The 21,331-nt window shown below is 38.6% G+C and overlaps 1 protein-coding gene across 1 annotated transcript in view; it reads left to right on the forward strand.

Moving 5' to 3' along the window:
- Positions 1-21,331, forward strand: part of LOC135631733 (insulin-degrading enzyme-like 1, peroxisomal) — a 50,399-nt gene that overhangs the window by 19,695 nt on the left and 9,373 nt on the right. Inside the window, exons 13-19 of the mRNA XM_065139548.1 lie at positions 2,029-2,115; positions 7,706-7,809; positions 13,140-13,242; positions 13,379-13,474; positions 13,561-13,750; positions 16,121-16,182; positions 18,755-18,859. Of these exons, the coding sequence (XP_064995620.1) occupies positions 2,029-2,115; positions 7,706-7,809; positions 13,140-13,242; positions 13,379-13,474; positions 13,561-13,750; positions 16,121-16,182; positions 18,755-18,859 (747 nt within the window). The remainder of the gene's footprint in view (positions 1-2,028; positions 2,116-7,705; positions 7,810-13,139; positions 13,243-13,378; positions 13,475-13,560; positions 13,751-16,120; positions 16,183-18,754; positions 18,860-21,331) is intronic.

Below are 21,331 nucleotides of genomic sequence, written 5' to 3' on the forward strand. Positions count from 1 at the left end.
TGATTAGCATTCAGATTCATAGTGCCTTCAGCTCCTTATAGTTGTATAAAGTTAACGTCCTTTTTTCCTTTCTTGGGTTCTGTTGACATTAACATTCGTTTATAAGGCCAGAGAAAATATGTTGATTTTTTATCTTCTCATTAATGTTCCTCAATAATCAAGGTAGAAAATATTAATTCTGTGGTTTTGAAACTTGAGACTCCTTTTGTCTTGCTCTACCTTCCTTGGTTACTTGGGTTAGGACGAGCTCAATTTTCACATAACTATACTTAGGTACTCCACCTTAGTTGTTTTTTGGGTTATTCAAATACAGGCCCTTCTATTTTAGCTTGTTTACAGTTTGATCCTTTTTAAATTTATATCCTGTCACTACCATTGGTCCCTAATCTTACTTACTGGTCCCTCACAAATGTAAAGAATTAAATATTCAATTAATCTGCTTTTTAAATCAATTTAAACTCTTGTAATGTATGGAAAAAACCTAACGTTCTGGTCCCTGCCACAATGAGATTAAAAAAAATATTAATGTTCAATTAACCTGTTTTTCTGTCATTTTTAACCTATTGGAAGATATGGAGAAAAAAACCTCCGTCATTTGTATTTAAAATAGAACACTAGATTGAACAAATGAAGATATAGTCTAAGAAATAATAATGAGTTATCTCAAAAATGAAGGAATGCCTTCAATGGTCACATGCAAAGATCGCTGTTTCGGACACTGGATCCATTTTGGTGATATGATCTGACCGATATATCGCTATGTACCGGTGTACCATGTGTTAGTACACCGGTACATCTTGGTGTTTTGGAGGGGAAGAAAAAGATCGAGAAGAGGAAGGGATGGTGGAGGAAGAGGAGGAAGGAAGGAAGGGGAGGAGAAAGGAAGGAGGGAGGAAGGAGGAAGAGAAAGGAAGAGGGAGGAGGAGGAAGCACAGGAGGGAGGAAAGAAGCACAGAAGGAGAGGAGGAAGAGGAAGGAGGAAGAGAAAGGAAGAGGGAGGAGGAAGAGGAGATGAGATGTGCCCCGTGCGTGGTGGAGGTGTGCGGCGAGGTTGTGGCAGTGGAGGTGTACAGCGTTGTGATCTGTGGTATGTGGCATTGTGCACTTTGGTGTGCAGCATTGTGTGCTGTGGTGTGGCATGCGCAAGAAGCTTAGGGTTAACAAGCTGTTTTCCCTTTTATATGGGTGGACCGGTCTGGGAGAAACGTCAATCCTTGGTCACATGCTCTTTTAGACTATGGGCCAGCAATGTTGATTCACATATTTGGTTATGCATTGAGTTAGAAAATATCCAAGTGTGAAAAATAATAAAGTTGAACAACAGGTCTGAAGTGTAATATAAGATAGAAACAGTGGTGTCAAGATGTAAATATATATTTTTTCTCCCTAGCAAGAAAGGCTTGTTGGTAGGAACTAGCATCTGCTTGATTGATTAGCCTTGATCTGTGTTACCTGAAAAAGAAAGTGCATCATCTTACCGATATTATTTGATTTGCTGAATTGTGAAGCATAGAACAGGAATACAGATTTCACTTGTTGACCAGTACAGGATTGACTATGCCATTTGTAGTAGGTATGTCCAGTGTGGCCAATCACTATACATTAGGATTGGTAGAATTTTGATATACTGTGGATGGCTTGCTAGCAGGTAAAAAAAATATTATCATCAAGGATACTTTTGGCCCTTTCCTGAGATGGAAAGGGCATCCACTTACATTTAGGGCATGGTAGGCATATATTCTTCAATAGATGTCTATATATCCTTAGATATGTTGGTTGTTCCAAACCATCAACCTAAAATTTTCTTTCAATTTTGGGAATTTGTTCTATGCTTGCAGAATTTATTGTTGTTTCTTGTATGAAATGGAATATTTTCAAGTAAAATAAGTAGTCTTTTACCACGACTCTTATTTTAATTTTGGAGCATGCTAGTATTTCCATCGTTACATTTGGTTTTGTATATCATCCAGTAATATCACTTTTGGTATTTAGTAAATTAATTCTAACACATTGCTTTTTGTTTGTAAGCTTGTGGCAATAAGTGAAACTAAATTCCATTACCAAGACAAATTCTCTCCCAGTCATTATGTTGTAAATATCGCATCAAACATGCAGGTATGTTGTGCAGAGTTAAGTGCTCATGTTTACAGTTTCTTCTGTTTTTAAATTTTACAATCCTTGCAACTATAATATGTCTGCATTTTGTATGGTCCCATTCACATTAATTTCTGAGGCTACTGCCATAGTGTCATAACTAGTGTTCTGTTGTAACCAGACATTTCACTTCTGATGTGATGGCCTTGCCTTTCGTTTGTTAAATGTTTGACAAACTCTCATGATTTGAATGTTGTACATACAAATTTATTTGGAATTACTATTACTACCTCGCTGTTCAATGCAAATCGCATCCATGCAAGACCTTCTGGGTCTATTAGTTATGTTACAGAAAGATTATGACAATTTTCGGTGATAGTGTGAGCCGTTGTGTTAAGCAATCATTATGACTCAATAGCTACATTGATATCTTGGCATTGGTTGGAAAGTTGATGTTTTGATATGAAATGTGGGTATCAGTCATCAAGAATTTTAGGCATGTATTTCTCACAAATTATTTCAGAGCAAAAAATGTTACAAGCAAAATATCACTGATTAAGGGACTAATTCGTTAACCCAGAAGACTCTGTATAAGCTATGACTTTATAATCTAAATCGTAAGCATCCTTATCTACTGGCCTTTCTGCTCTTGGACGGTCCCCATTAGTGGGTCCCAACATCGACACTAAGCCAAAAGACATCAATATGGACTGTTCACAAGTCAATACCTCTGTTAAGATCTGAGATAAGATGTGACTAAGTTCTGACTCACCCTCTTGTGTAATGGGAGTCCTACTTCTACTCAAGTTACGATTATACTTGGATTTTTTTTTATTATTAAGAAAGAAATATTTTGGAAGACCACTAGAGCCCATCTAAAGGCAATTTAATATCTAAAAACTTGGTTAGGCTAGTTATTCTCCTAGTTAAACTCATATTTATATAGTTCTAGATACTAGTTTTAGAGGGTTTTATTGGGGATTTGAGGTAAACTTTTCTTATGAGCATGTAAGCTCTAATTCAGTTCCTAATTGCTCAGAAACATGATAGGAAGGTTTAGAAGCTTAAATAAGGGTCTTGTAAGCCCTTGAGGCATCACAAATTGCATTATAAAATTTACTCTATCTATTGTTCATCCCTCTCTCTTCTATCTCTCTCCTCTATTCTCTTGGAGGTATCCTTTCCTCGAAGTAAGAAAACACAGGTGTTAGATCCTATCATTTTGTTATCAAAGCCAGGGTTCATATCTCTTTAGCCAAAAGTGGTGGTAAAATACTGAGGTTCTATGTATATTCAAGATGCTTGAAGTTCAAAAAGGTTATGCATGTACATGAATACAAGGTTTATGATTCGGACAGCATGGCAGGTTTTGGTTGACTGTTGGAACACAACGTGTCAGCATGCTGAACTGTGATATGTGTTGGCACTTGGCATGGCCAGTGTTCTGCCAGGAGAAAGAAGCCATATCACAAAAAAAAAACATTATCTCGTATGTTTTACATCTTGCTGACCTCCAGTGACCATTTATTTTCTTCAGTTTCCTCACCGGATTAAAGAAATCATGCAATTGTTGATTTGTTAAAAAGTGAGGGTTCTCTATGTGTCTGGAAACCTGTTTCTTCTTCTCGCTAGTCTCCAACATTGGTGCTGTCATCCAAATAGGGATATGAATCATGTTGACCGTGTCTTGAGTAGTCATATTTGTGGACTACCTAGAGTCGAATGAAACCTAGCCAGTGTATGAAGGAATAGACCAAATCATAGTTTAGTTATTTTATTTGTTTGGTTTGAAAAAAGTCATCAACGAAACTAATTTTTATGTTCTTATTTATTTGTTAAAAAAGATTTACAGTTTAGTCTGAGAAAGCGAAGCCCATATAAAATACATTGTTCTGCTGGGAACCTCATTTTTTGGGTTCTTATTGTTCTTTTGAATGAGATTTTCATTTAATAATTGAAACCATGCACATACATACATGTGTCTATGCATGTCCATTTTGGCCAATAATCGATACCTTGCAAAATTGTTTTATGTGTGTCCGTTGTTGTATGTGTGTGACTGCATTGGTGTGTTCACGTGCATGTCTATATATATGCATTCCAATTTGATGCCATTTGTTGAAGCTTTTTACTCATTGAGTAGTTGCACTGTGAACAGAGACTAAAAATAGATTTTACCATTTCATATCCTAATTAGCTTGTGAATGTGTATGTCTCAGTGATTTAAAAAGCGTTAGGCGCTAAAACGCGCCAAGGTCCAAAAACTCCCGAGGCGCTGGCCCGAGCGAAGTGAGGCGCTAAAATATAAAAAATATATAATATAATTAATAAATATAATTATTTAAAATTTTAAATAAAAATATGCTATTAAATTAAGAAAATCTAAGGTACAATAATTTCAAATAAATAAAAATTAATAGTATTAAAATCAAAATAATATATTATTAATCTAATAAATATAAATACTGTTACTAGTATACCGTTAACAGTATACATATACTGTTAACAGTATACTATATACCGAGGGTGTTGACTGAGAAGAGCGGGAGCGGTAGCTGCGAGCGACGATAGTGGCAGCGGCAGCAGCAGTGACAGCGGGAGCAGTAAGCAGCGACAGTGGCACCGGCATCAGCAAGCAGCGGGAGCGGAAGCGGTGAGCGGAGACACTGGCAACGGTAGTAGCGAGCAACGGGAGCGGGAGCGGAAGCGGAAGCGGTGAGCGGAAATAGTGGCAACGGTAGCAGCGACAGCGGGAGCGACGACAGTGCCAGCGGCAGTAGTAGCAGCGAGCAGCGACAGCGGCAACGAGAGCGGCGAGCGGCGACAACGGCAACGACCAGCGGTGGCAGTAGTGTGAACGACGAGCATGGTTAGGGTTGGGGAAGTTGTTTTGATATCGGTGCTTTAGTTGGTTCGATTGAACCAACTAAAGCACCGTGACCGAACCATACCTAAAACGTTGGTTCGGACGCCTGGTTTAACCCAGGCGCTTGCCTGAAGCGACCAACGCCTGGGCTCGGGCGAGCGCCTAGGCGGCGCCTCTTTGAAGCGCGCCGCCTGGAAATGAAGCGAGGCGCTCGGGCCTCGCCTCACCTCGCCCGAGTGCCTAGGCGAGCGCCCGAGTGCCTTTTTAAATCACTGGCATGTCTACATACATGCATTCTGATTTTTCACCAACAAATGGAATTTTTTGCTCCTTTTGTAGCCTCTATTTGAATGGAGTGGTTAAAGTTAGATTTGCCCTTTCTAACCGTAATAGTCTGTGCCCTCTCTATTTTTGATTTTTGTTTCTTTTCATTTATCTTCTCCCTCTTTTTGTTCTGTTGTAAAGGTTGGAACATTGACAGTTTGTTTTCCAATAGCCAACTGACAATGGGAGTTCTAATGAACATTAATCCGTGAAATGTGAAATTACATCTTTTATAAATTAAGAAATAGTATTTTATTATTCTATTTCATAATATGTTTTTATAAACCTGAGCTTCACAATGGGTCACAAGATAGTCTAAGGTTGTTTTAAGCAAGGTCTGCAATACCGAATGATATCGCCCGTGCCGAGCGGTACATATAGGGCGGTACGTATCCGTCCGTCAGTAGGTCGGTACATGGACCGCCTGCTATCGAGCGGTACCGTTGATTGAGGCATTATTGTCGATGATTGAGGCGTTATCGTCGTCGATTGAGGCGTTATCGTCGACGGTGACCGAGGGAGAAGAAAGAAGAGGGAGAAGGGGAAGAAATAAATAGGAAAAAAAAGGGAGAACTTGGAGATCGCCGCTCTCCTCGTCTGTAGGCGACTTCTCATTTGTGCGTCGGAGAAGAGGCATCGGCGTCGCGGGGCGGAGAGAAGCGAAGATTATTATTTTTTTCTTCTCTTGTCGAGCAACGTCGCTTGCATATTTTTTTTTATCTGTGACGTCGACTCGGGCGTCATTGCAATTTTATATTTTTACCCTGCAACGTCGCAATTTTATTTTAATTTGCGACGTCACCTCGGTGATGTCGCCCGAGAAGAGAGGCGACGTTGCCCCGCATAGAGGTAAACCACAAATTAAAATTGAAAATCTCGATCTATTGCTGATTAAGGATTGCAATTTCATATCGTGGTCTAGCACCAGGCCGAATTGGTATGTATTGATTGGTACCGATGTATTGATATACTGGTCACAGACTTAGTTGGTTTTGCCTAAGTCGTACGACACCCTTGTGTGTTTGTCCGCAAAGGGTCAGCTTCTCTGTAACCTCTTAGGGTCTCCTAAGGACATATAAATGAGAAGACAGGTAAGAAGAAGCGTTTATCTTGGGATCACACAGACCAACATTTTGGCAAACACTTTGATAAACAATGCAAAATACATAGATAGACTTCTCAAAAGCTCTGAATGATCGTACAATTGAGGGTCCAAGGCAATCTATTGTGGCCAAAAGTCCCCGCAAGTGCCCCCATGACACCTTTTGCTAAACTAGGTAATGAACTAGCTCTAGACGCTACCAGCCTTGTGCCACCCAAGTAGCTTTAGGGTGTTGAGACCATGGTCTGCAGTACCGGACCGTACCGCCCGATACGGGCGGTACGTACCGGCCCGACACTGTAGCAGCACTGTAGCTCGGCACGCCTGAATATACCGCTCGGTACACTTGGGTGTTCCGCTCGGTATACCGTACCGTACCGATACCGAGCCCAGGTTGAAACTCCGGTACGGTACGGTATTGCGGACCTTGGTTGAGACGACTGATAGTTTGCACTGCTCTGCATGCGTAGGAAATATTCAACATGGCTACTTGGATGGCCTGTTTTTGGATAGGTTTGCCTTTAGGAGTACAAGACTGAACTGACCACAAAGGCCAATCAAAATGGGGTTGCCAAGCCCTCTATATGCCATCTAAGACATGAGCAAAACCAAACTGACCCAGATATACAAAAACATTATATTGAACACCTAGTCTATATACTTGTCCGTGACAATACAATGCATCGATATGTACAAAAGTGGAAGGAAGAAGAAGAGGTGGCGGACGAAGAGGAAGGAAGAAGAGGAGACAATGGAGGAAGAGGAGGAAGGAGGAGGAAGAGTAAGAAAGAAGAGGAGGTGGTGGAGGTAGGAGGAAGAGGAAGGAAGAAGAGGTGTTGGTGGAGGAAGGGGAGGAGGAAGAGAAAGGTGGAAGAGGAGGATGATGTAGGGGAGGGAGGAGGAAGGAGGAAGCATGACCAAGATAATCTTTTGTTGTGTAGCTTTGTACATATCAATACCCACTCAACCATGAAGAATGCATGACATGGCTCGTATTTGGTTTTATATGGTTGCATAACTCTGGAAAGATTTCACTACAAAGGTAGCTCTGGAAAGAAAAAAGGGGGAACTTTTCCAATTCTCATATAATATTGTAAAAGCTTTTATTTCATATATAATCTGATTGCCAACATCTAATGCATCACTTGCATTGTTTCTTAGAATGAACATTTCCACTTAATGGTCTGTGACATGTTGTAAGGTTTGCAGCTTGAATTCCTTTCATTGTTTTTCCTGTCAAGTGTTGTAATATTTACTACTCATGTTTGATGACTGAAGTATGGATTGAGATCTTTCCCGGTTTTTTCACATTTATGCAGATATTTCCACCTGAGGATTGGTTAGTTGCCTCATCATTGCCATCAAAGTTTGTCCCAAGCGCAATTCAGAAGATATTGGATGAGTTGACTCCAGAAAATATCAGGTATAATTTTAGCTTTTTAGTGTTGAATTATTATCTGAGGCTCAATGACTTTGTTAGAGTACATATATGTGGAAATACATGTTTTCTGTTACATGCATGAAATAAAGCATTCCATAGTGTCTACATCTAGTTGTCCTCTTTGAACGACCTCCTATTGTGTCATTTCTCTAGTTACATAAGCAGCATGACATTTGTGATTTTGGATGATCATTTTCTTAGTTACATGCATGTGGAATTCGTATTTTAGAGCCACATGGAACTTTTTATGTTATAATCAAAGACTCAATGCCTTGATGAGGACACAAATATATGCCCCTACATATATTCTGTTACGTATTTGAAATAAAGCATTCCATGGTTTATACTTGTTTGTACTCTTTGAAGTTTGAACTATCTTTTACTCGGAATTTCTCCAGTTACATAAGCCACATGAAATATAGTTTCAAGCATATAGTTATTACTTATTAGAACCAAACATGAAAGCAACCTGATCATTGGGTGACTGGTTGAATCATATGTTAATTAAATTATACTTTAAAATATTTGGAACAATTCAAAATTATATTTAGTATTAGAAAATATTAAGAAACCTTAAAATAGAAAAATAATAAAAAACAACAATCTTATTCATAAATGAAAACAAAACCTCAGTATATAGAATTAGATTAAAAAATAACATAAACCAACATTATAAACATAAATATTTATTCAAATTAAAGAACACTTGGTAAAATACTAAAATTTAAATACTTAGATTAGTCAAACCCAAATAAATTGTTATAACAACATGAAATAGTTTATCCAACATAATTGTCAAGGTAAACATATAATATAAAAGTATTATGTGAGATCATCAAAGTAAAACTTACATTAATATGATGAAGTACACCGACAAAGAAGAGCAACGGAGAAGTAACTGTAGGAGTGAAAATGACCAGAGGAAGATAAGTGGACCAATGGGTAGTGTCCTTAGTTTCTCTTGGTTCAATATGTTTTTGTTATTTACCAGTCCGAACATCAATGTGAGGCAGACTGCGCAAAACTCGGTGATTCAATCTGTTTTGCTACATATTAATCAAGGTTCGCAATACCGTACCGTACCGGTATTTCGACCTGGGCCCGGTACCGGTACGGTACGGTATACCAAGTGGTACACCCAAGTGTATCGAGTACCGTAGCACTGCTACAGTACTACAGTACCTCGGAACGGTAACAATCGGTCCGCGTACTGAAAACCTGTCGGACCGGTACGTACCGCCCATACCGGGCGGTATGGCTCGGTACGGCATACCCTGATATTAATAACATTTTTTCTTTAAACCTGTTACTAGGGCACGTAGCAACTCCTTGCAAGGAGCTGTAAGTTTATTCAGTGCCGCAAGCAAGCTAGTTGTGCGGCTGTCGCCAGCTCCTTCCTCCTATTCTCCCTTTTTCTTTATTCTTCCTCTTCTTCCTACTTGCGCTTCCTTCTTCCTTCTGTCCTCTCCTTTCCCCAACAGTATTGCATTATGTTCCTGTGTATCGACTCATGGTATGCCGGATAGGACCACATCTGTATCATTCCAGCGATGGATTGGTATGGTTCCTGTAGTTAAATTGAATTCCTTGCTAGAGGGAGACCTTGTTGGAGGGAGAGGAGTGGTTGATGGTAAAGGAATTACAAAAGGAAGAGATAGATAGAAGGTGAGGGAAGACACAAGGGGAGGTTATCAGAGAGAGAGAAAGTGGAGAGAGAATGACAGTATTGCTTTATTTTCCTGTGTATTGACTCATGGTATGCCGGATAGGACCACACCTGTTTCAGTCCAGTGATGGATTGGTATGGTTCCTGTAGTTAAATTGAATTCCTTCCTAGAGGAAGACCTTGTTGGAGGGAGAGGAGCGGTTGATGGTAAAGGATTTAAAATTACAAGAGGAAGAGATAGATAGAAGGTGAGGGAAGACACAAGGAGAGGTTATCGGAGAAAGAGAAAGCGGAGAGAGAATGACATGATAGAGGAGTGGAGAGAGAAGGGCTGTAGGAGGGAGATGAGGTGGCAGAGGGGAGGAATGACCAGAGGTAGCGAGGGAGACAGAAGGAGAGGAGCAATCAGATGAGAAAGAATGCTTTCTTTTTCCCCTTAACCATATTTTTAAATTGATGTAAATATCTCCAGAGCAAATAATAAGAAATGTTTAAGTGAAGGGAATTTAAGTAATCTTGAACTTCATAGTTATTGGAGTGTAAACTACTCCCTCCAACTGGCATGCAATCTTGAAAAATAATTCTAATTTGACACATGCAATACTTTTATGTTTGTGATTTTTGTTAGTTTTTATTGCCCTTAGTCACTCAGATGGGTTTAGCACAATTTTTGTTCCTCATGTTTAGACGTGTTGGTCCTAATGAAAATGGTTCATGAACATGTCGAAAAAGCCATTATTATTTATTATGATGCAAATCCTACCTAACTCAGATCTGATCAATTTTGGGATCAATTATTCCTATTCTGGTATCAGACAACCATGGTTGGACCATCTTGAAGATTTGAAGGGGTTACTACTAAGTGGTCTGAGTATCCGAGTTCAAAAATGACAATTTGATTTTCATATTTGATCTTGGCAGTCAAAGATCACTTCTTTAGCTTATGAGACACCTTTTTCAGTGAAGATAAATCCATTTTTTCTAAAAGTTTGTTTTTGATTATTGGGCCAACCTTCATTTTTAATGAACGCCAATGTATTTTAGTGGGCCAGTTGGTGTGTATTGATAGTTAGCGTCCAATTTTGCAATGGCTATCTGCATCATCAGCATGCCCAAATATGCACGGGATGTGTTGGTCTTGGGCCCCACTTGATATTGTAATGCGGCCCAATCGTAGCTGGAAGAAAAGATGACCTTTTTTATTTAGGTCAGACTTGACTATTTTAGTGGGCCAGATGGTGTGTACTCATTGTCAGCATCCAATTTCTGATGGCAATCTCCGTCATCAGCATGCCCAACTATGCACTTGATTTGATGGTAGTTGGGCCCCACGTGATATTGTAATGCGACCCAATTCTAGGCGGAAGAAAAGATGACCTTTTTTATTTAGGTGACACTGAACCACTTTTGGTTAAAACCAATTGGGACTACTCTTATTCTTAATAGGACTGACTTCTTTTAGCAGGAGTTTTCTAGGTCTACTAGTCTGGTAGTCCACTTGGTCAGACCAGTAAATACCAGTTTGTGCTGGATAATATGGTCGAGATTTGAAACCTTGTATCAAAGGCACTACTAAAAAGGCTCTTATAGTTCTAATTTAGAGTCCAAGAGTCACAATTGTGGTGTTGTTTATGTTTGGATAAGTGTTACCTTGATAGCACTCGTAATATTGAAGTGTCAAGTCTTGTAACGGGGGATTTTTAGGGATGTGGAGACAACTTCCCATCCCTCAACTTTTATGAATTTATGCCACTCTTTAATCATAACATGTATAGAAATAGGAGAGGGGAGGATAAGTCTTATAGGCCATATTAGTACAACTAAGTAAAGGCCTTGAAGGCCTTAGTGGTAGAACTGAAGTTGTTGACAAGATCTCTTTGTAAGTCCTCTCTTTTTCTTCATCTTTTCTCTCTATCTTTACAATTATTTTATTTAATGTAAAGGCTTGCCCTTTGTTGTATTGGGATAGCCCTAGTTGGTTGCTAACCTAAATTATGGTGGTGTTGTATTTGTGGTTTTGAGAGGCTTTGTCATTCTATATGACCTGCATGATGAAAACCCTTGGCTTTCTCAGCACACTAGCCCACCCTAGGAAATGGCACATGTTCTAATGGCACTGTAGCATGTTTTGGTAAGTGTACAACATGTAGGATCGGAACTTTCCTAATTTTAGGTCTTAGTTTTGTTAGAAATCATGAGATAATTTGACAACTTGTTTCTTAACTGTCACACATGTATCAATTCACCAAACTTATTGATCTATTCCACTATATTGCCACAGACATTTTTTTGATGTGATGTCGAAGCTGATCCATCGAGTGCTTCTGATAGGACATTGAGATATATTTTCATTCAGTCTGTATTCCACTCATTTATCTAGTGAATCTTTGCTTGAACTGTCACATTTTTTAGTTGGGATTGCCAAGACGTGTGATACCCAAGCAATATTCGTCCGCAAGGGTCAGCCTATAGCTTAACATTGTGCAGTCCACAAAGGATGTGCACAGAGAAGAAAAGGTTAGCAATGCAAACGTGTGGGTAATATGCCATCGTCGTGCACGAAAAAGGCAAGATAATCAGGATCACAAGCAACATAAAACAACAAGCTTTTATTAGGCACAAAAAGTTCTCGAAAGTTGGTTGAACGAGCACACACGAAAGGAGTTCTGAAAGTGGATGCAGGCCCAATGTTCACTTAGTACTTTCGTCAAACATAAAGTGAGCACACTAAAGATGTGGCATCATCCCTCAAATATATACCCAAGGCTCCATCCGCCCCGGTTCCACCCAGGGGGTTCCAAGGTGCTGAGATGGCTGAAGTTTCGCACCGCAAGGCCGTTAGCCAGAAATCAGGTCGTGGCACATGAGAATGAGGCTCTTTTTGGCTATTTTTCCCTTTGCGCGATGCTGCACAACCAAAAACGTTTTTGAGTTTTACATGATGGAAACAAAATGCAAAAACACTTTTGACAAAGCATAATGGGGCTGACGATAGTACTTTTTGTCCCGTACATGTCTACGAGAAAACACAAAAACACCGAAAACAATGGAAAACAAGAATCAAAAGGTGTCATGTACATGCATTGAACACCTTGACTGCATTATGTTGAAGTTTGCTTTCAGCATTTTTCCCAATAATCTAGCGAATCTTTGCCCGGATGTTGAAGTTTGCTTTCAGCATTTTTTCAAGGGAGTATGGCTTATATTCTTGTTCTACCGGACTTAGGAATCTGCCATCCAATTTGTTTCTGGCTCTTATTTGTGGATGGGATTGGAAGCATGCTGTATGCGAATTTCTCTCTCAATTTGTTTCTGCACTTATGAAGCATGCCGCATTCGAGGACTTGAAAAGTTTCATTATCTGAGTTTCTTTCTTTCTTCATGTACCTTTTTCTTTTCTTTTTCCATTCCTTTGAGTGCCACAAGCACCCTATACTGTTTGGAATGCCAGCAATGAATGACACAATTGACATATAAAATACTTCAAACCTGGATCATAGCTTGATCTAATGTAAGTTTCTCCTCTCCATAGGCACATATTCTTCAGGTTATGTTGTACTTTGTTCTTGCTGTTGCCTATTGCAGTAACATTATCATTAGAGTATTTAACATTCCCTAATGATAGATAGATTGAACTTTTTTCCAGAATATTCTGGGAATCTAAAACATTCGAGGAGCATACAGACTCAGTTGAACCATGGTATGGTACGCCTTATAGTGTTGAAAAGGTCACGTCATCTACTATCAAGGTTTGATTTTGTGACTGCTTAACAATTTTGCTATCGTTTCGTATCGTTGCTTTTCTTCCCACTGAGTGCATTATGAAATTCCAAGTTGGTTTTGCTTCAAGGAATAATTGCTGTTTTTTTGGTCTCCTTTTTGTAGCAATGGATAACAAAAGCTCCTAATGTGAATCTACAACTTCCAAAACCAAATATATTCATTCCATCTGATTTGGCAATAAAAAATGTTCAAGAGAAGGTACCGCCACTTTAACTCTATGAAGCTTTTAACAAATCATTGATCTGTTTTTTCTTTGAAGGAATGTTAATGTTTGTATTTATCAGGTCAAATTTCCAGTTCTGTTAAGGAAGTCACGTTGCTCAAGATTGTGGTATAAACCTGATACCATGTTTTCTGCACCTAAAGCTTACATCAGAATTGATTTTAACTGCCCACAGTCAAACCTCTCTCCTGAAGCTGAAGTTCTTACTGATATATTTACAAGGTTGCTAATGGATTATCTGAATGAATATGGTAAGCTTGTGCATTTGGAATAATTAAACTGTTCTACATTTAAGCGTGAGACTTTGTATAGTAGTAAATTTGCTCCAGAGGGACCTGGATGACTAGGGACTGAGTCGTGAAAACAACCTCTCTACTTATTGGGGTAAAGTTGCATGTATATACCCTCTCCAAATCCTGCAATAGGAAGAACCCCGTGCACTGAGCGGCCTTTCTTTTAAATATTTACATTTATGCACTTTTTTATTATAAGTTTATTAGACCTTGAAGCTTATTTTTTCTTACATTCTACTTATTAATTGTCACACATCCAAAGCGGTGTAGATATCTTGGCCATACTTATTTGGATGGCCTAATGGTTTTGTTTGTTTACACTTTACAGTGAGAACAAATTTTACATGGGCAGAGGGATTGAATAGATCTGATATGCTAAACAATTCTAGTTTCATTTGGTCAATAGTGGTCTGGGAAAGGATGCTGGTTGTTGCCACATTGAGATCCTTTCTTTCCTATTCTTTTCATTCTTATGGTTGATATGCTTGTGGGGTCTACAAAGTTTTGATTTAAGTAGCAACTTTCCAGTTATGCAGTTTGTCAAAGTGACTTTGTTGCTATGTATTGTAGATGAACACGTTTTAAGGGGTTTAAAGGCTATTGTTTTTTCTCTTGGAATTGTCTTCAGGGCTTTTCATTAGTTTTTCCAAATGCAAAGCAGTTTATATGGGATGAGAGAAGGCTCACAGAAAGAACCTAGAAGCATTCTAAATTGTAAACTATTGAGCTTCAACTATCTTATTTACATATCCTTCTGAGCTTGGACGCCCCACTCATGGTATGACAGCTCTTGTTTTGGAAACTTGAGTTGGATAGAAGTCTAGCAATTCTTCTCCGGTGCTAGCTGATTTTGTGCTAACAAGCTGATCCATGTATATGTCTGTCTCTAAACTGATTGGAAGGTTAATTGATTCCTTTTTGTAGAATATGGAGCTTTGTTTGAAAAATAAAAATAATGTTGATGAGCATGGTCTTTGGTAGGAATGTAAATGAGGACTTGGTGCAATTTTGTTTTTCAAAATTTTGGAGAGAGAGAGAGAGTAAATGGGTGGTTGAGGCATTGAGGGTTAATTAAAGGTTTAAGGTTACAAACAACTCTCCTGAGCTTTAAGGCTCACTCTTTAGTAGTTGCATACTTTGTAATAAACTGCTTTGCATAACTTGAGCCGCTACTTATCAGACAATTCAACTGCCACTTCATTTTGAGCCTTCTCTTCCCACTTCATTTGGGTGTACAGAAATGTTCCAAATGAACTCTTATTCAAGAGAATGGTTCATTTATGCATTAACTATTAAGCATTCTTTAAATTGACAAATTTGTCAAGCTGTGTAACCACCATGAATCAAGGAACTCACATTTGGTCTGGGCATGGACCAGATCATGGAACACCTCCTTTTTTGGGTGGTCTGGTTTGGTCTTTTTTTTTTTTTATAATTAAAACAGACTGTGTCATAAGTTTTAAACGGTGAGTTTTTTCCTTTGCATTTATCTCCCAGATGATGCAGAGTACCCTTTTCTCCTCAGACCTCGCATTAGTGCTAGACCTCCCAACCACTGTCATTGGCTGGCCTGGTTTCTCTGTACTTCTCCTCCTATTCCTATTCGCTGTCTCCTTCTCCTTTACCCTCCTTTCCACTTTCTTCTTGGTATCATGGTTCAAACTAGTGTACCATAATACCATTTATCAGTATGCTGGTCTGACCATAAATAGGTACAGGTCTGATACCTGGGATTTAGAACTTGGCCATCAATTATGGTGTGGATTGCCCAACATGCCAGGCTGGAAAAAATTGAGGCGAGTCTTGCATTTTATTTGAGGTTAGAGTGGGAAATAATTCTAAATGGAGGCAATTTCGGAAAAAAACTTTCTTAAACATCCTACCTAACTGCATGCCAAAGTGGGGTCCACTAAAAATGGAACTGAAGCTTTGTCAGAGATTTTTACCAGTGCTTGCCTTCAAGTTTTTGCCTTAGAAGTCACCACTTTCTCTCCAAAAGAATTCTACTGAAGTGTAAATTGCAGGTTTCTTCAAGATCGGATCTATTTTAGTTGGGAGTGCTTGCAAATTTAATTTGAGTATACCCCTCTATTTTCATTTGTTAGTTATTAGTAATGATAATTTTTATAGAAGCAAATGCATTTCATAATAATCTGTTGTAAGTCTTTTGGCTTCTCAATTGCCTAGAATTTCTTATTCATGTTTTCAGTTCAATTTTACAAAATGTATTTCAATTTTGAGTTGCTTGGTCATATTTAATGTCATTTCTTGAATTATGTTTTAGCCCTAAATATCAGATTTAACATATGAGCTTATCCTTAATTTCAGCATATGATGCCCAAGTTGCTGGTCTTTATTATGCAATATGCGACACGGGTACTGGATTTGAGGTCAATTTCAATCGATGCCTCTGTTGTTATCTTAGTGATTTATACAATTTTTTTATTGATGAACTAATTTTCTAGTTATTTATCTCTAATATTGAATTGAAATGGGTACTCAGTTGTGTCGACTATGTTTTGCCAAATTTATTAGCATGTAATAGATCTAACTTCTAATTAATATTAATTTGATTATTTGCTCTTATGATGTCTCAAGTCTTGTCTCTGAATTTTACGTCACAAAAAGAAAGCCTTGGCTCTGTTTCAGCTGTGTCCATTTGGCAGTGTCTGTTTTATTTCTATGGTATGTGCTATGAGATCATTCTGCTGTGACCTTTATATAGGTTCTTTGGCGTCCAACTAACTGATTATTTCTGTTGCATTAATTGGGAAGAAGTGTATTAACTTTTCATTTCGTTCAGAAGTCAAGATAGGAATCACACCAGAACTGGATGGGCTGACCATTGCTGAGGACAAATCTATGGAAAAAGCCTAATTACTGGAAATAATTTCTTTTCCAATCATAGAGAATTTATCTTTTGACAAGGAATTACCAAACAGAGGCCTACTTTAAAAGTATTAATCAATTACTATTCCTTCTGAGGAATGATAACATTAATGGCAAATCTCTACCCATATTTTCCTAAAACAGCATACTGAAATCCTTGAGATTCATAATTTCCAATCTCCCTGTGATCCTTTCTCTTGCAAACTATACTCCAATTTACTAAGTGCCACCTGCTTTCAGGGCCTTTTGGCCGTTTTAGAGGAAAGATCGATACTGGCATGTATGTCTTATTCATTGATTCTGGGCAATATAGATTGGTAGACTATGCTGTGAGTACCACATTGATCAAACAGGTAACTAAAAGTCTAAAACTAGATCAGCATTTGAATAATTACTGGGGTGTTTGGATTGGTTCAGCTTGGTTTATTAGGCTGACAGGTCCAGTTTCAGGTCAAAAGATGTGCAACTGAATGACTTTGGTTAGGTTTTCATCCATTGTGTCAAGGAAAGAATGGAAAGAAACCACTAAAGTCGAACCCAGGGATTTAAAAAGCGCTAGACGCCAAGGTCTCAAAACGGCCGAGGCGCTAGGCATTTGCCCGAGCGAAGCGAGGCACTCTAAAAATTATTAATCTAATAAATAAACATTATTTTGTGCGGTAATTAATAATCTATTGTTAACAGTATATTATTTACTGTTAACAGCAGTTAGAAGGGTAGAGTCTAACTCTTAAAAGGGATAAAAAAAATATAACCTAGTGAAACAAACGGTGAGAAGTCATAACTCAGAAGAGAAGCAGCGGTGAGAAGCAGCAACAACGGAGTTGCAGATAGCAGAAGGCAGCGGAAGCTGAGGAGACTTGGTCAGCGATAGAGGAAGATTCGGAGGCAGTGGGAGAAATCATCGGCGATGGAGGCATAGGGAGAAATTGTCGACGGTAGAGGCAGAGGGAGAAAGCACACGCTAGGGTTGGGAGTTGGGATCGTGCACAGGTTTTGAGGTAATTGCGTACGTAAGTTGGTTCAATCGAGCCAACCAATGCACATTTAATTGAACCTGGTTGCCTTATGTCAACCGGGCGCTCGCTTGAAGCACCCGACGCCTAGGCTTGGCTGAGCGCCCAAGCGGTGCCTCATTGAAGCGTACCACCTGACCTATATATGAGGCGCTTGGGTCTCACCTTGCCTCGCCCAAGCTCCTGGGCGAGCGCCCAAGTGCTTTTTTAAATCATTGGCTGAACCAAACAGAATAATTATTATATTTTCTTTGATTAGGGAAAATATCATCATTGGCCATTTGATTCTTAATGATCAAACTTGAAATATTTTATAACCTAAGCCAATGGTCTCTAATAATCCTAGACTCTGACCTGTGCTGCAGCTGGTGTTTTACGAGACAATCTTTCTCTGCCTCCTTTCTCTCTTCCTCCTCTGTGTATTCTCCCCTCTCCAGCCCTTTTATACCAGAAGGGAGCTTTTCTTCTTACAAGGTTTCCATTTTTGCTATATAAAGGGAAGTGATATTTTACATTTTATACTAAAGTTTGATTTACTGTATTAAATCTTGCATTCTTTAAACTTGTATTTAGTGTGCTCTGTGTTTTAAGTGAAATTGTGCTCACTTGAATATTGCTCAAGTTATTTTTTATCATTATTAGATTTCTTCTTATAATGATTTATTAGAGAATGTTGCTATTTTGGTGGTGGATCAGTATGAATCATTCTATACTTTTAAACTTTTAGTACACCTTTTCTGGTCCAGATTTGAAGTTGAGTGGGTCAGGGAAATTTTACTTTTAGTTTACTTTTCTAAATTTCTGAACTTATATATGAGTGACAATTGTACGCTGTTCTTGACGCTGTCAATGGCTTACTGGTCTGATGATATATGATATATAATTTGCATAATGTTTGTTCTTCAAATCTAGTTCTGAATAAATCTTGAACATTTTCTTTATTCTTCTTTTGCTGTCAAGAATATTTTTTACAGTATTTGGTCTGAGCTATGATTAGAGATACATTTTCATGAGCTTACTGTTATATATAAGCTAACATGTTTTATTAATTCTGTAGGTGATTGTACTTGGTTATAATGACAAAATGAGGATCCTCTTAGAAACTATAGTTGGTAGAATTGAGCAGTTTGAAGTGAAACCTGACAGATTTTCTGTGATCAAGGTAAGTTATAGTACCTAGTTACTACTCAAAATTGGTTACGTTGCAATAACTCCTTTTTTGGTTAAGCTACTAATTTCTTTGTGATAACTAATTAGTAAAATTTTCACATTCTGATATCATTCATTTTTGTCACTTGGAAGCTACCGAAGTGAGTATAATACATTGTCTTTACAGTTTAGATTCACATGGAGGTTGAAAAACCCACTGAAAATTTACTTATTTACTAGGTAAATCACATCTTGCTTTCGTAGGTTTCACCAAATTTCAGTTGACAATGTTGAGATGTTGAGCTACATCTTCAGTCCACCCATTCTTTCTTTGTGGCTTCTATGTCGTTCAGGTTGTCCTCCAGGTTATGCCACTTCTGCATGAGAGGGGTTTTGTTTACCACACTCCTTTTGAGCTGCTTTGTTTGTTTTGGCATGAGTCGACCCTTTTCTTTGGAATGGTTGTGCAAGCCTATTGCCCCTTTTGTACAACAATATTAATTTTATCATGTTGTCTCTTCGTGGCAATTCAATCTTTGTTTGAGACACTACAATGCCACTCTACATGTCCTTAGATGGAATTGCCCGAGGGATATGACACTCACGCAACACCTTGCAATGGTTAGCCTAGATCTTATCCTTGTGCATTACATTGAGGAGCTGTATAGAGAAGAATGTTATAAACGTGAATGTGCAAGAAATATATCACCGTTGCACACAAGAAGGGCAAGAAATTGTGATAAAAGCTGTGACAAACAGGCTGCACGATCACATACAAAGGGGTCTCGAAGGTCAGTGCAGGCCCAATGTTCACTATCACTTTCGTTGAACTGAAAGCTTGCATAGCATACTAAGACATTGCATCACCTCTTGGACTTATAACTGATGCCATACTGTGCCACCTAGGGGTTTCAGGGTGCTGAGACGATTCATGTTTTTGCCACAAGGCCGTCAGCCGAATTCATAGCAGTGGCATACAAAAATGGGGTTGTGTTAGCCACTTTCCCCTCCATGCGATGACCACTCAACCTATAATGCTAGCGAGTTTTACAAAATCAGAAAACGAAGCCAAAAACACTGCCAATACCAAGCAAAGTGGTTGATGATGACACACCCATTGGGGATGATAACACACTTTGTGGTTGATGGTTAGATCCATTTGAACATAGCTATGATTTAAATGAATCTAGACTAGGCCCAAAAAATCAAGCCTAGATCTATTTAGGTCAATGCTATTTCCGTGAAGATCAACCTGTTCAAATCATAGCTATGTCCAAGATTAGCCTAGATGGCAATATTCAGAGCTTGAATTTCAGGCAAAGGCACTGATTAGAAAGACATCTCAGATCTTTATGAACACAACTAGTTTCTTTTACATCTTTAATAAAGACACTGAAATTATAACTTTTGCAAGAAACAAAAGTAAATATCCTCTATTTATCGTCTTGGGCATCCATGTTTATTGTTGGATACATTGCATTTTTCAAAGAAGCTTGAATTAATTTCAGAAAATTCCCCAAGCCTAGACTAGTAACAAGTTCATCTCTGCACTTTGTGGATGATGTATCGTTTCTTGGCTAATGACGTTTACGTTGGTGATGATTACACCAGGTGTTGGAAGTTGGCATTTTTGCTATTTTGTCATCCCTCATATCCCATCTAATACCATGGCTTTCTTTTTTTGAATTTTCTTTTATTCAGATTTGTTGGCAGCCTAATGTTAAGAAGTTTGAAAGTAAACTATCAGGTTAGAAATGTCAACATCTATGTTTTGCGGGGAGGCTTGTGTTTGTCAACTCTATTCTGTGTGGTCTGCCACCTCATTTTTTATTGACATGCAAACTTCCAAATTGGCTTTCCTTTGCCCTAAACAAAATTATGAGAACTTCGTGGAAGGATATGGAGGTAGTCAAGGTTGGATAATGTTTGTCTCTTGATCCATTGAATTAGCAGGCTTGGGGTGCTTAAGAGTTCTCAGTATAAAGGAATTCAATCATGCTCTTTTGGCTAATGGCTAGGAAGGCTAATCTATGGCAGAAATCTCCTTTGCTTTTTGAAATAAGTATATCAGAAAAATGAAGCCTTTGTGGAAAAACATGGATGACAATCCCAGTTCTCCCATTTTTGGAGCCTTGTGGACTATGGCATTGGGTTCTGATTTGGTTTGCCTTCAATAATTGCAATAGTTTGCCTATTTTACTGGCACTCGGATAGAGATGGATGTATCTCAGTTGCGGTGCCTTGGCATATGGTGCCTATCCTTCAAACACCATTGTCAGCTAAGAATTAGACATGTTAGTTTTTAGCTTGTGGGATAAAAGTGCCATCAATTGTCCTTATACATGGAGGAAGGACAATTCAGTGGATTCTCATGCATTCAAATAGTTTAAAGAATGTGCTTCTCTCGAAGGATATGGAATGCATCCATTGGAAATTGCAACTTTGGGAGAGTTCAGTACTGCATCGTTGTATAAATTTCTTAGTT

This window comes from Musa acuminata, chromosome BXJ3-2 (genome assembly GCF_036884655.1).
Source record: "Musa acuminata AAA Group cultivar baxijiao chromosome BXJ3-2, Cavendish_Baxijiao_AAA, whole genome shotgun sequence".
NCBI lineage: Eukaryota > Viridiplantae > Streptophyta > Magnoliopsida > Zingiberales > Musaceae > Musa > Musa acuminata.